This window comes from Heterocephalus glaber, unplaced genomic scaffold (assembly GCF_053883595.1).
Source record: "Heterocephalus glaber isolate CG9 unplaced genomic scaffold, H.glaber_assembly_v1.0 deba00001762, whole genome shotgun sequence".
Classification (NCBI taxonomy): Eukaryota; Metazoa; Chordata; class Mammalia; order Rodentia; family Bathyergidae; genus Heterocephalus; species Heterocephalus glaber.
The window spans coordinates 2,414,015-2,427,375 of NW_028258459.1; the positions used below are offsets into that span (position 1 = coordinate 2,414,015).

The window sequence follows — 13,361 nt, forward strand, 5'->3', positions numbered from 1 at the left end:
AATGTGTCTTTTGTTTTTGTTTTGAGACAGGGTTATGCTGGCCTTGAACTCACTATGTAGGTCCAGGCTGGCCTGGAACTCATGGCAATCCTCCCGCCTCTGCCTACCAAGTGCTGAGATTACAGGAATGTGTCACCACGCCCAGCAGCAATGTTGTCTTTTAGTATGATAAAAAAAAAAACTAAGTTAAATATTCACAGTAGTCTTCAGTCATACCTTGTGTTGTGAAGCTTCTTGCTGTAGGTGTCTCCATTCAAATTTGTGACTTAGTGCATGTGCTAGAATGGCGTAACTAGGTGCGGGATGTGCTGTCCCCAATACCACAGAGTAGTACCATAGTGGGCCATAAGTATCCCTTTTTGTAGGTAGTGCCACAGTTTTTTTTTTTTTTTTTATTGGGCTGTGGAATATCAATTTGAGCTGCTGCTTATGTATGTAGCTCCCAAATATACATCTGAGTGGCTTGGCTCTGGTCTCTCTCCTCAGAGGGCATCCATTACTGTTGAGTAGACCAGTTCCCTTTGTGAGGCCCACTACCAAAATGCCACTAACACATGGATGTTCCTGTTCAACCCATTACTGATATATGAAGTACTGAGGACTGTCTTAAAGATTCCTCCTCTATACCCTTCTCCAAAGATACAGCAGGCTTTGTTGACTTCATTTCTTGGTTATTGTGAGTAGTGCTACAATACATATGGGAGTTCAGATTATCTTTTCCATGTACTCATTTCATTTCCTTTGGATATAAACCCAGTAGTGGGATAGCTGGATCATATAGTTCAATGTTTAATTATTTGAGAAACTTCTACATAATGTTTTCTATAACAGCTGTATGCATTTACATTCCCATCAAGTTTGTATAAGGGCTTTTCTCCACAGTGGTCAACATTCATTATCTTTTGTCTTTTTGATAATACTCATTTGTGCCAGTCGATTTGATTGTCAACTTGATTGCATCGAGACTCTTTGAGGGGTGATATAATTGAAGGCAGTGATTCCACGCTGAATGGGTTATGAGGAGGGGCTGAGGTGGAGGGTTGGAGGAAGTGGGTCACGGTGGTGTGACCTTGGTTCTGAACTCCTTCCTCTGGCTCTTACCGTGCTCTGCCTCCTGGATGGCATGAGTTCCAGTTTTCCTCTGCCAAACCCTTCTACCATGTTTCTGCCCTGCAGCCAGCCAGCCCTGCACTGAAACTTCTGTACTGGTGAACCAAAATAAACCTCTCCTTTAAGTTTTGGATGTCAGGTATCTTGTACTAGGCAAAAACAAAAGCTAATACACCATTCTTATTGGGGTGAGGTGATTATCTCACTGTGGTTTTGATTTGAATTTCCCTGATGTTTAGTGATGACAAAGTTTTCATGTAATTGCTGCCATGTGAATGTCTTTTGACAAACATCTATTTATGTCTTTACTTTAAAATCAGGTCATTTATAGACTCAATGACATCCCTATCAAGATAATATCCTACATAGAAACTGAAAAATAATCCTAAAATTCATATGGCCAGGAAGGGGAGTTAATCGTCTCCATCTCCAAAGGGAGCCCTCTCATGTAGGACCTAATAGCATCAGATCTCCATCAGCAGCTCCTTAATGCCTGCTCTAAAATCAGCCATGTTTGCTTCTTGAACTCACAGGTTCTCTGGAGCCTGAGTGATTACCAGCCTATCAGCCTCTGTGTCTCTCCCATCTATCTCCTGACCTTTGCTCAAGACCTACAGCTATAATGAAATGCCTGAGGAAGTCTTGGAAAAAAGTCCGGAGTTGTGCTCTTCTCTTGCCTCTTCCTTTTTGCTGAGATGTGGATCGCCTTCTCAGGGCCCATTATCTCACTGTCCCTTTCTAAGCGGGGAATTATCTCACCCTTCCACTGTAGCAAAGTTGAGGATGACCTTGTATAAGATCCTGTCAACATTTCTAGTATTCTCAGAACCAAGGTCATCTGGTCAATTATTCCAGATGCCCAGGATTTTCATCCAACCATGAGAAACATCAAGATGTCTCAAAGCAGCCCTGACCTCAATAGTGTTGCTCCACCTTGCATTCAGCATCTCAAGAAGTCTCCTGTGGATGGCTGTGAACCTGATTTCCATGAGTATCCATTTCAATAACAGTGAAGTCACATCTGCTGCTTCCTACTGGTCTGCCTAGCTAATTAATTTGGCAAAAAAGAATTCAGCACTAGAGTCTAAAGGCTCAACATTGAGCTTCACTTACTTCATGGATGTAGCTTCATCACATAAGCAATTTAAGTCTGGAGAGACTCCAGCAACCACGGCTGAGAGTCAGATTCCCTGTTACCATACTGAAGACCCACAAGCTGTGACTCAATTTCCCCCAAAGGCCCTGGTGGCATACTGCACAAGTCTCAAATCTAAAAGTTAGGTTGCATCAACTGTTCCAATGGCACTTAGAGAACAAGAGATTTTTTCTCCCAACTTTTTTTTCCTTTAGAGCAAACAAGGGCTGGCAGAGATCTAAGAGAATGTCAAAGGATTAAACTGTCTCACCTTGCTTCATGTAGTAAACTTCACAGGGCCTTTGGGAAATAAGCAGTGATTTTAGCTCAGCCAGGTTTCCTGCCACCAGTTGAAGAGGGATGTCACCTATCCCAGATATGGCTCCATTTGATCCCTTGTATAGTTTCCAAAAGACTCTAGAAGCAGAATCTGTATGGTGTTGGGCACTATATGAGATGTGGTGGGTTAAGGCAAACTGCACAGTGCCATACAAAGAAAAGTGTTTTAATGAGGCAAACTTATCAGAAAAGGGTAAGAAAAAGCACATGGATACTTTCTTCCCATGCTAACGTCAGGACACTGCTGGCTGTACTTCCAGGAAAGGGTATTCCTGGCGAGTCTATCTTTCCACAGGACAAGCCTGACAGCAAACTTGCATGTGGAGGATCAAGTCAGGGCTGAGTTAGATGCTGACTTTTGGTGGAGTTGTCTGGGAAAGCTGACTACTAACCTTTCTATTGTGTAGTATTGATGCTGCACTGGCAAATTCAATGACAGATTCCTTGAGCACTAGTACTGTTCCTTGATACAAGAACAGTATCTTAGAGGTCCCGATCTCCACAGAAATCTGACTTAGACATCTATTTATCAAAAGAAATTTATACTTGAACACAGTTCTTTCTTCCCTCTCAGCATAAGCCATTTAAATTCTGTATGATACTGAATAATGACAATAAACTCTAATTACGAGGATTCCTTGTTACCAACTTCTGTTGACACTCAGTCCCCCAATTTTCAATCTACCCCTATAACCAAGTGTATGGTATACAGAAACTGGGAGGAAACATTTCAGCATTCAATTTTGAAGCTTAGTCTTTAATCATTTAGGAAGTGAAATTTTCAATGGCTTTCAAGACAATAAAACTCCTTAACATATTAAAAAAAAAAAGATTTCCTCAGATTCTTTGTGGAAAGTTCTGAGGAAAAGAAAATGAAAGAAAACTTTTCAAATAGCCCCAGAAAAGCACATGGAGGAAAAGATGCTCCACATTTAAATCCTGGCAACGAGTAAGCCTTCTGAATAATCAAAATAGCAACTGGTAATGGCTATTTCAGAATAATTGATTATCAGAGGCATCTGAGGTTCACAAGGGAAAGATACCATTTACGGCCCTGTAACAGAAACTGGGTCAATAACAGAAAACACCACTATATTAACTGTAAGAAGCATTATATCCCTAACAACTAGGAGCTCTGAGATCATAATCAGATACAGAAATGCCCGAGTGAGCTAAGTTGAGTGCTAAGCCAGCTACTGCCAATAGGTTGTTACCGTATAATGCTGAAAACTACTGTGAAACAAGGAAAACGCAACCAAGTTTCTTTCTCCCTAACCACCACTGATGGATGGACTGTGCCGCACTAGGGAAAAATCAACAACAGAGAACCAGAAAAGCATTAGAGTGAAAAAATAGAAAAGCAGAAACAGGCATTTTTCTGAAAGCCATCAATGTGAACAAGACTGTCCTGCGTTATTGTGGATTCTAATGGAAGGAACTGACACTGTCACCTCCCACCCGTACCATTTTTAAGGCGGCAGACTGCGTGCGCTACAGTTCCTTTAAGTGCCACAGTAGCCAATTCCCAGACATTCTAAATTTCACTACTAAGATGTTGACAGTAAAAGTTTTTCCTTTAAAAACTATATACACACTTAATATTTTCCAAATGACAGTGTATGCTTGTGTGTGGGCAGATAGGAGTATATGCTTAATACGGTTTCATTAGCAGCCTATGCAATTAATGTACTGAAACTTTATAACTGAAGGTATGGAGGAAAATTTTCAAGTATTTTCATTTTGGCCTTTTAAGGGCATGAAAAAGATAATTTGCAACCACACACTTGCTTTGCAAGATAATTCCCTTCCCCCTCCCACATATAATTTCTGCCATACAGAAATTTAAAACCAGGAGCAAACATCTGTCAGACTAATTTTTTGTGTTTTCATAAGTGCAACTTTTTAATAAAAATTTACATCTAGATAAACAATCTTCAGATTTTTGAAACTTTAATAAGATTTTAAAAACATGACTTTGAACTGAAAAACATACACGTTTAGCACACAAATATCATATGAATCAACTCCAACTCCATTTGAAAACATGTGAATCAAATTACAGTTTTAGAAGTTAGTAATTCACATTTAAGCAAGTTAGCGCCTTGCTGAATTCAGCCTTTGTAAAAAAGAGACTTAGTGCATATTGTAATGGTACATTGTGTTTTTGCACCATTTTGTTGATTTTTCACCTTATTAAACAAGATTAAGAGCTTGAAAGTTGGTAGATAACGGCTAACTTCCTATGACATGTGAAATTTCCAAAGGTAACAGTTACATTTTGTAACAGAACACTTTCTATAGATTTCTTTTCCTACCTTAAAATTTTAAAAGCAATCATTTGTAAGGATTGCATCAACATCAATTTGGCAGAGGAAGATCAAACTTTATTGAAACTGCTTGCATACAAAATATATTGCACTATAACCAAACAAATGTCAACATAAAATCCAATCTGTTGTCGCTAATATGTACAGAGAATATTGCCCAAGAGCAGTTACATTACAAGGTCATTCTACCTTGGTTAATTATCTACAGTGTTTTAAACCAAACAGCTTACAGATGATGTGTGCAAGGTACCAATTTCTTTTTGCAAATACTATACATTCCCAGAATAAATAACTAGAAATTAACATTGTTTGGCAATACTTTTTAAAAGACTTTTTAATATTTGTGAAATCATGTGCAGTTTGTTGCCATTTTATATGCTTATTTGTATGCAAGGAAAAGTAACTGTAAAATGAAAATTCAAAGAAACAAACAAAATATATCAGAGGCAGAACTTCGGTTTGTACGGCTCTGTACAACAGATTCAGTGGTACCCCTACTTGGAGTTATTTTTTAAGAAAAATATAACATCTTAGGGTGAAGGTCCTTCACATATTTTTTTCTCATTAAATTTCATTCATAAAAAAAGTTTCAAAAAAAAAAAACACCAAAGCCCAACACATAAAAATTTTTTTAAAAAGAAAATAAAAAATAAGTATTGTTGTTAACCAATTCTAGTCTGTTTTTCCATTGGGCTTATACATTAGACCTCCATATTTCAAAGTTTACAAAACATTGAACCTGCTTCCAATATTTCTTAGACAAAGAAAGTACCTGTACTTCACAGGATTATTATGTGTACATGAAAATGACCTTATCTTCCCAAAATAAAATTGAACTTAAAACATGATTAACTTCACAAAACATGGGGAGGAAAAAATTAAAAAGGCTCTACATTAAAACTGGTCATCAGGCCAAAGAGCAGGCATATGCTACTAACTTTCAACCAGGAAGATTTGCTCCTAGTTGAAAACATTTCAGCCTCTCTCAAATGAAAAGATAAGTTATTTCTTCTCCTGTCTATAAAGAAAAATTACACATCCCTTTCAATAACACTATTTGTCAAACTTCAGTGCAACAAAACAAAAACAAAAACAAATCCTAATCTTTACACTGCCTAACCTGATGTTTATGTAAGGAAAAAATATGGAAAGCATGCATTCTTCTATAAAGTACTAATGTTTGACAGGGTTTGCTACATCTTTAACATTTAGTGTTTCCAACTTATCTTCCCTGAACTCTGCATCCAAATATAATATTCCTACCTGCCAAGATATAAAAAAGGCACAGATCATACAACTTTTTTTTTGCTAATGAAAATGACAAATGTCACATCACACACATTTCAGGGTCCACTAAAATACTGGAAAAGTGGACCAAAACATAAACTGACACAGGACATGAAATGGCATAGCATTTTATGGAGACTTCTATATGAGATTGAAAACAGAAGTCTAGTATGAGTACCATAAACGCTATTTATTCAGAAAGCTTGAAATGTACTGGTGAGTTATCACCCAATGTGGAAAATGGTCCAAATTAACAGAGAATATAACTGCTCGGTACTTTTAAAAAAACAAAAGTAAAATCCTGCCCTGAAGTGCTAAGTGTATTTAAAAGCAGTATTTCAAATTTCAAGTTCTTTTTGTGCAAATCTGAAAAACTGGTGCTTATTGGCCAATATAAAAAAAAATTCTTAGCAGAATTTGTGTCTCATTTTATGCCCTGTGCCACCTTGCCTACTATTTGTCTTTGGCCTAACAAAGTTTTCTAATATGGAATAAGAATTACGGAAATGGTATAGGAAATATAACCTCGGAATTATGCAGTTTAGGGTACTCCGTTCACGAGTGGTTGCTGACCATCCACGCTGTCTGGCTTCTCCTTCTTCTGGTTACGATCTTTACCCGTGCGCAGCCGATTACCTTCGCTGGAGGTATTCTGTAACGTTTTAGTGTGGACACTCCTTTCATTATTGCAGTCAACTCTGATCTAAAACAAGTTATAGTTGTTATATATACAGACCATATCCTATTGTAATCTGTAAGTGGCCTGACAAGAAATGTAAGCCTGAAGTGTAAATTCCAAGCCTAAGGTGTACATTCCACAAGTTAAAAGGGGAAATAGAGATGAGAACAGAGGAACTGCAAGAAATTAAAGAAAGGTCTTTATTTGGCTTATGACTTTAAAAGACTCTTCTCTTCTTTAACTGGAACATACTGTTCATTTCACTGCATCCAAAGTTAGAGAAAAACTCACAGTCCTACCATGTCTTCTTCTAAGCAGAATAAAATGGTGAGAAACAAATAGTTAAATTACTGTTACTGATTACCAGAAGATATACATGCCTTATGTAAAGTATACAGCATAACATATACATATATAGCATAGTATATCTCATGATAGCACTAGAGTTAAAAAAGAATAGGTTAGGGGCCAGGGATTTAGCTCAGTGGTTCCGCCGCCTGCCTCGAAAGTGCAAGGTCCTCAGTTCAATCCCCGGTACAAAAAAAAAAGGGTCATTCTTCAATGATTGTAAAACCCAGGAGAAGAGACACAAAATGTTTTCCTATTCTAGCTTTACCAAGATAAGAACTCAACATATTAGCTAACCTCTAGTTTACATCTTTATATCTATTATAGGTATGTTGCTCAGTACTTTAAATGAGAGCTCCCACTGTTTTACAGTAGAAAAATATGAGTACTGCTTTCTAGTAACTTCAGTAAGGCAATGCAGACGATCCTACAACTTGAACTTTGATGAACACAATGGTAGAGGGAAATTTTTTAAAAAGCGGAAGGACTAGAATCCCAAAACGGTAGAAAGATTGATTTAAAAAACATTCTAAGAGTTGCAAAATATTTTAAGTGACAGCGCCAAATACTTCTAAGAGAATTCCAGATGACCAATGACCTCAGACAACTGCAAGCTTTGATGTGCGTTAAGTACAAAGGCTAAAGCATCTCAAAACAGTTGTACTTTTGTTAAAGTGCTGGGTTCAGATACGTGCTTTAAATGTTTAATTGTTAAAAGTTCAGTGCTTTGTCTCTACTTTCATACTTACATAGAAAACAATCTTTCTACTCCGTATTTTACTATAAATATGCATCCTTTTAACCAATATGGTCATACTGCCAAATTCATGAAACATGTCAGTTTAAGTAAGCAATTATAAAACTGGTACAGAAATATCTTGTATCATTTTAAATGACATGCATGAATAATATTTTACCAATCTTTTTATATAGGTCTGAGGCTTTTCTATATTGATCCCATAGAAACTGTCAAGAGTTAACAGTTAATCAGAGCTGCTATCAATTCTAAGGAATATTCTATCATTATTCTACCATCAAGTTTTTGTCTTAAGAGCTGTCTCCCAGTAATCATGAGTACGGGTTTCAAACCAATCCACAGTGAGAAAGGAACTCTATTTAAGAACTGTAAGTTACAGATGAAGCAGAAGAGAACGTAGGTCCTGTGAATCAGACACTATTGTTTGAAAACCACTCCAACATATGCTGCCATGTGACTATGGGCAAAGGAATGAAACATCAGTCTACAACACAGAATAATAAAACTACTTACCTCTCTGGGCTGCTGTAAGATTAGGTTAAATAAAAACATATATGAAACACTTAGCAAAGATGTCTGGATGTCCTCAGGGGGTAATTTTAAAATTATTTCACAAGGGGCTGGGGATTTAGCTCAGTGGCACCACCCTGCCTCAAAAGTGCAAGGTCATGAGTAGGGATCCTCAGTACCAAAAACAAAAACAAACTAATAGATAAAACTGTTTCACAATAGGTTTAGCACCAGCAATGACTGCTTGAGAAGGGATCCTCAGAATAGACCTTATCTATAAATAAACAGCTGACAGATCTGATGGGAAGACTAACTGAACATGCTAAGCCCTATCTACAATGGCTATTAGTTGTGAAAGAGACATCTTTTCTTTACTTCTTACAGAGAACACCTAGTCCCTGCAATTCAGGGCTGAAGGTACCTATGGGACTTACGCTTAGTACATTTCAGAAAGTTCCTTTTTTGGGGGTATCAGGGTCCACCAATGTCGTATTATAATCATAATGTGGCCATCCAAGTTGTCACATAGATTACATTCTCTAGAGAAATCCTCGTACTTGGATACATGTCGCAAAGGACTAAGACTGCCCACAACTGTAATGGTGAAGGGAAGATTTTCATGTACACCAAAATTTGCAATCCTTGAACATGGCTAAAAATAAATGTACTCAAACAATTTCAGTAGCAAGAAGCACATAAGTTTTACCTGAAAAGATCCATCAGCTGTTCTTCCTTTAGCCTCTCTTGGATTACGTGGACGATTATCTGTTCGGGAGTGATCGTCATTTCCTACAGGAATATTTTTAAAAGGTTCAACTGTTACTGATTCTAAAATGTTTATTGGAAATGCTATATTCCCACATCCTCTTTTTAGACCGACCACAGAAACTAAAATGCAATTAATAGCTTAGCAGGGGTGGCGAAAGTATGGCAGGCATGCCGTAGCAGGATGTTCACATCACTGAAAGCTCCAAAAGCTTTGCCATCACTAGCTTAGTGATTCCAGTTACATAAGGGTTAATAATCTATTAACCGAGAAACAGAACATATCCCAAAGGCATCAATAAATCAATCTGAGTTAACAAGCAGATGCTGATTAGACTCCCCAGAGATGTTGAACCAGTTATCAATACTATACATAAGACAGATCCTTTCCTACGAGGGTGAACATGAAACAGGAGATGGGATCTTGATCATCACTGGATCACCAAGACTTTTCGTGGAACTTCGGACAGCTGCTATAATTCATCTCTACTTCTCAATAATGAAAGCCCCTGTACCTTTGAAGCCTCCTCCTCGTCCTCTTCCTCCCTGTCCTCTTCCTCCCCCGCCACGCCGCCGCCCGTCTCCTCTGCGTAGGAAGCTCTCTCTCTCTTCCTCTGTTGGAGCTAATGACCAATCACTGAGTTCGTCTCTGTGGTCAGATTCTGTTTCAGAAGCATTTGATGCTTCAGAATTAGTTCCTATCGAGAGTTAAAAGTTATATACCATTGTCTGACTTAAAAAAAAAAAAAAAAAAAGGTTAACAGAGGCTTCCAGAGACGTTTCAGGGGTAATTCAACACTCTTCCCAACTTAAAAGCCCACAAGAGTATTATCACCTTCTACTTTATAAGCAAAACAAATTTAAATTCAAAATGAAGGGCTCTGCAATATTTGAGGTAATTTTGGTTATAAATGGTTGGGGTTCTCATTTTTTAAAAAAAGGTATTTTATTAACTACCTAAGTTCAAACCTGAATGTACCATATCTTTAAACATCTGTGTTCTCTGGAGGAAAAGTTATCCACAACTGTTAAACACAATAGCCTGGTAAACTTCTATAAAGAACTTTTAATAAGATTTGGCTAAGGGATAAGAGGAGAATGTATACATTTTGGTCACCTTTGGAAGGCTGGCAATGAAGGCTACTGTGGCATCTGTCTCAAGGACGGGTGTCTTGTAGAATCAGATTATTTCCAAAGAATGGGATATGTTTTGCCTGATATTTGGTCCACAACCTTCCCTCCCACTCCCGATGAAATAACTGATCATGAATAAAGGATTACTATTAAAACCAATTGTTATACCTAAGCAGGTGAATGACACAGGGAATGGGAGTAAGATAAAAGAGCTCCATGGTAAGGTCAATTCATTCGTAAAAAGAGCAGATCCGTCAGGAGAGGGTTTGGGGTTAGGGTCGAGGTTGGCCTTAGGAGTAGCTGTCTCTCCCCAACTCCAGAATATCAACTCTATCACCCCCCATCCCTCTTCCTCTGATGGAGCTAATGACCAATTACAGCTTCACCATTATGGCTTCTTTCCTGTGGATCCTGAAGGCTTTTCTATCAGAAAGTTCCTTTTTGAAATGCGAATATTCGCGAGCTGGATTATTATACCTTACACCATCAGCATCAGCAAGTTACAGAGTAGATACACAGTTGAGCAAGAAAGACAGGCAGTGGTGGGTGGGGACCAGGTTCACTGAAAGGTACTGGGACAGGAGAACAGAAGCACAGACAGAAGAGCTGGGAAGGCAAAGAGGTCCTTCGCCTACTTCTTGAGTGCGCCTAGGGCTGACTCTGGCCATGCCACTCAAAATCACCTTATGAGCACAGGATGCAGACCCCTGATTTACACAGTCCATCCAGCAAGTATGACCAGCACATGCCTGACAAAAAATGAGCCACAGTACACAAATGAAAAAGTTTTGGCTATACAGTAATAAAATCAGGAGAGGGCTTAAGTCATCAACACACAAGGGCTTAAGAAGATTAATCCCCAATCAACACGGACAGAAATCACAACTGCCCTGTGAACTATGCATGTCATTAGCAGGTTTTTATTTGTGCTCTATGTCTCTTGAAACACAATTTGACCCACTGTGAATTGGAAACCATGTTGTGAGAAACTGTTATTACGGGGTTCTAATGAATATTAGAGATTAGCAGCTATTAAGTCTAGGAACAGATAAAGTTACTGAGTAAAATGCTTAGTTTGTACCTGAAGTATATCCAGGACCGCGTCTGCCGTGCCCCCTATTTCTGTATGGTCTACTACCTCGACCCATTCCTTGACCATCCTCAGTCACATAGCCTTTTTCCTTATCTGTACGATTTGGTGGTGGTCTAGAACTAGCTCCAATCTGTCGCAACTGCTCATCAATTTGTAATCTCTCCAAACGCAACTGGTCTACTTCCTATTTAAAATATACAAGATAACAGTAAAAATAATTTGACATTTTACTTAATAATACCTTTCTCCTTTTCATCAGATAAAAAAGAATACTGAAAATATTTCAATTTCAGTTCTAAATTTACAGTAAACACTGCTACACAGACTTATCAAGAAATTGGTCTCCTTAAAAAGAAAATTACTATAGATAATAAGATTATTGATGTCCAGAACTATAGAACAAAAATACTCAGCAATAAACTTTATGGTTGCTTGATTTGGCACTATTAGCATCCAATTATTCTATGGCTAAGGCACAGATACACTGGGTCGGCTTTGAGATTTCTTGATGATAGACAGGGTGTTGAGTAAAACAATACTAAAATGTACCAATATAGATAAAAGACATTTAAGGCTTAACCAGCTAACTTAAAAACTCACACACTGTAAAATGAACTTAAGTAAAATGGATTTGCTAGTTAATATCTAAGTTTACAAAGCACTAAGTGTGGGCCACCTTTCATTTTAAAATAACATATACTACTCTGGATGTCATTATAAAATTAAGGAGCAATTACTTTCCATGAACAGAAAATGCTGATATTCCTTATATAAAAGGAAATAAACTTTTTCCTAGTTGCCCAAAACAGCTAGGTCTCACATCATACCTCAGAAACCTCTTAAAGACTACAATTCTGCTAAAACAAGTACAACAAAGAGTATAAATTCAGTTGATCAAAATATATACCCGGGATCCATTGACAGACCCTTTTATACAGTGCTTCCAATAAGATAGGTTCTGTCAAAGTCAGATGAACTCTCATTTTTTACCTTTGTCCCTCCAATATACTCCTAACCTTCGCACTTACTGGCTACAGGGAGTCACAGATCTCTAACTACACTAAGGATTGGTGCCTCATGCCTCAGTCAAGCAGAGGTCATCATAGAGACTGCATGAACAGTCATCAGAGAAGCTCCAGAAATTCTAAGTTCCTAAAACCTTGGTTGTAATATCTAGAAAAGAAAGGTCAGATAAAGATCTGAGGGGAGTTTCATTTGTGCTCTGAGCCAGAATCTGTTTTACACTGGACAGAAGCAAAGGAGAGACTGGAGAGGCTTCCTCCAACAGTGTAATAATAGCTCATGGAACAGGTACACAGATCTTGCAAAACAGAATGGTATTCCGGGTTTATCTCACTGGGGCAAAGCAGTCACCATTTGGTGAGAAGTGCCCAGAACCAACCCGGGGAAGATCTGATGATGAAAAGAATGACAATGGGACAGCTGCTGCTGATCAAACAAGATATTCAATTGTGAAGAATAAATCAAAAGGTCTAAGGAAGAACATTAGTCAAAAGAACAAGGGATTTGGTACAATGCAACCCTAACTGTTCAGGTCTTCATAATTATTTAAGCTAAGAATGTGAAGAAAAATACGACAGATTGCATGGAAAACAGACTGCAAAACAAAAACAAATAAGCAAATCAAAGTGGTATCCTACCCATGCAAACCTTGCTGGATGAAACCTTCCCATTTTCAATTATTAACTGACCACCATTAAGAGTGAACGAAATGTCCAGCTATTGCACTTTTTCTTTCTTTCACTCTTATTTACACAAAAGTAGAATCATTTACTTTTTATTTAAGTTACCAAAAATCTTATCAGGATAGTACCATAAGTAAAATAGAAAGTTGGGTTATTTTTTAATGATGACTT

The 13,361-nt window shown here is 37.9% G+C and overlaps 1 protein-coding gene across 13 annotated transcripts in view; it reads right to left on the reverse strand.

Moving 5' to 3' along the window:
- Positions 1-4,946: 4,946 nt before the first annotated feature.
- The window catches only part of Fmr1 (fragile X messenger ribonucleoprotein 1), a 36,188-nt gene continuing 27,773 nt past the window's right edge, over positions 4,947-13,361 (reverse strand). For 4 of the 13 annotated variants that reach the window (XM_004871044.4, XM_004871038.4, XM_004871043.4 and 1 more), the window contains 4 exons: positions 11,473-11,668; positions 9,773-9,955; positions 9,199-9,281; positions 4,947-6,901 (listed from right to left, as the gene is read on the reverse strand). In XM_004871044.4, the coding sequence (XP_004871101.1) occupies positions 6,740-6,901; positions 9,199-9,281; positions 9,773-9,955; positions 11,473-11,668 (624 nt within the window). In that variant the 3' untranslated portion in view covers positions 4,947-6,739. The remainder of the gene's footprint in view (positions 6,902-9,198; positions 9,282-9,772; positions 9,956-11,472; positions 11,669-13,361) is intronic. The other 9 variants (XM_087202081.1, XM_004871041.4, XM_004871042.4 and 6 more) reach the window with 5 other exon arrangements.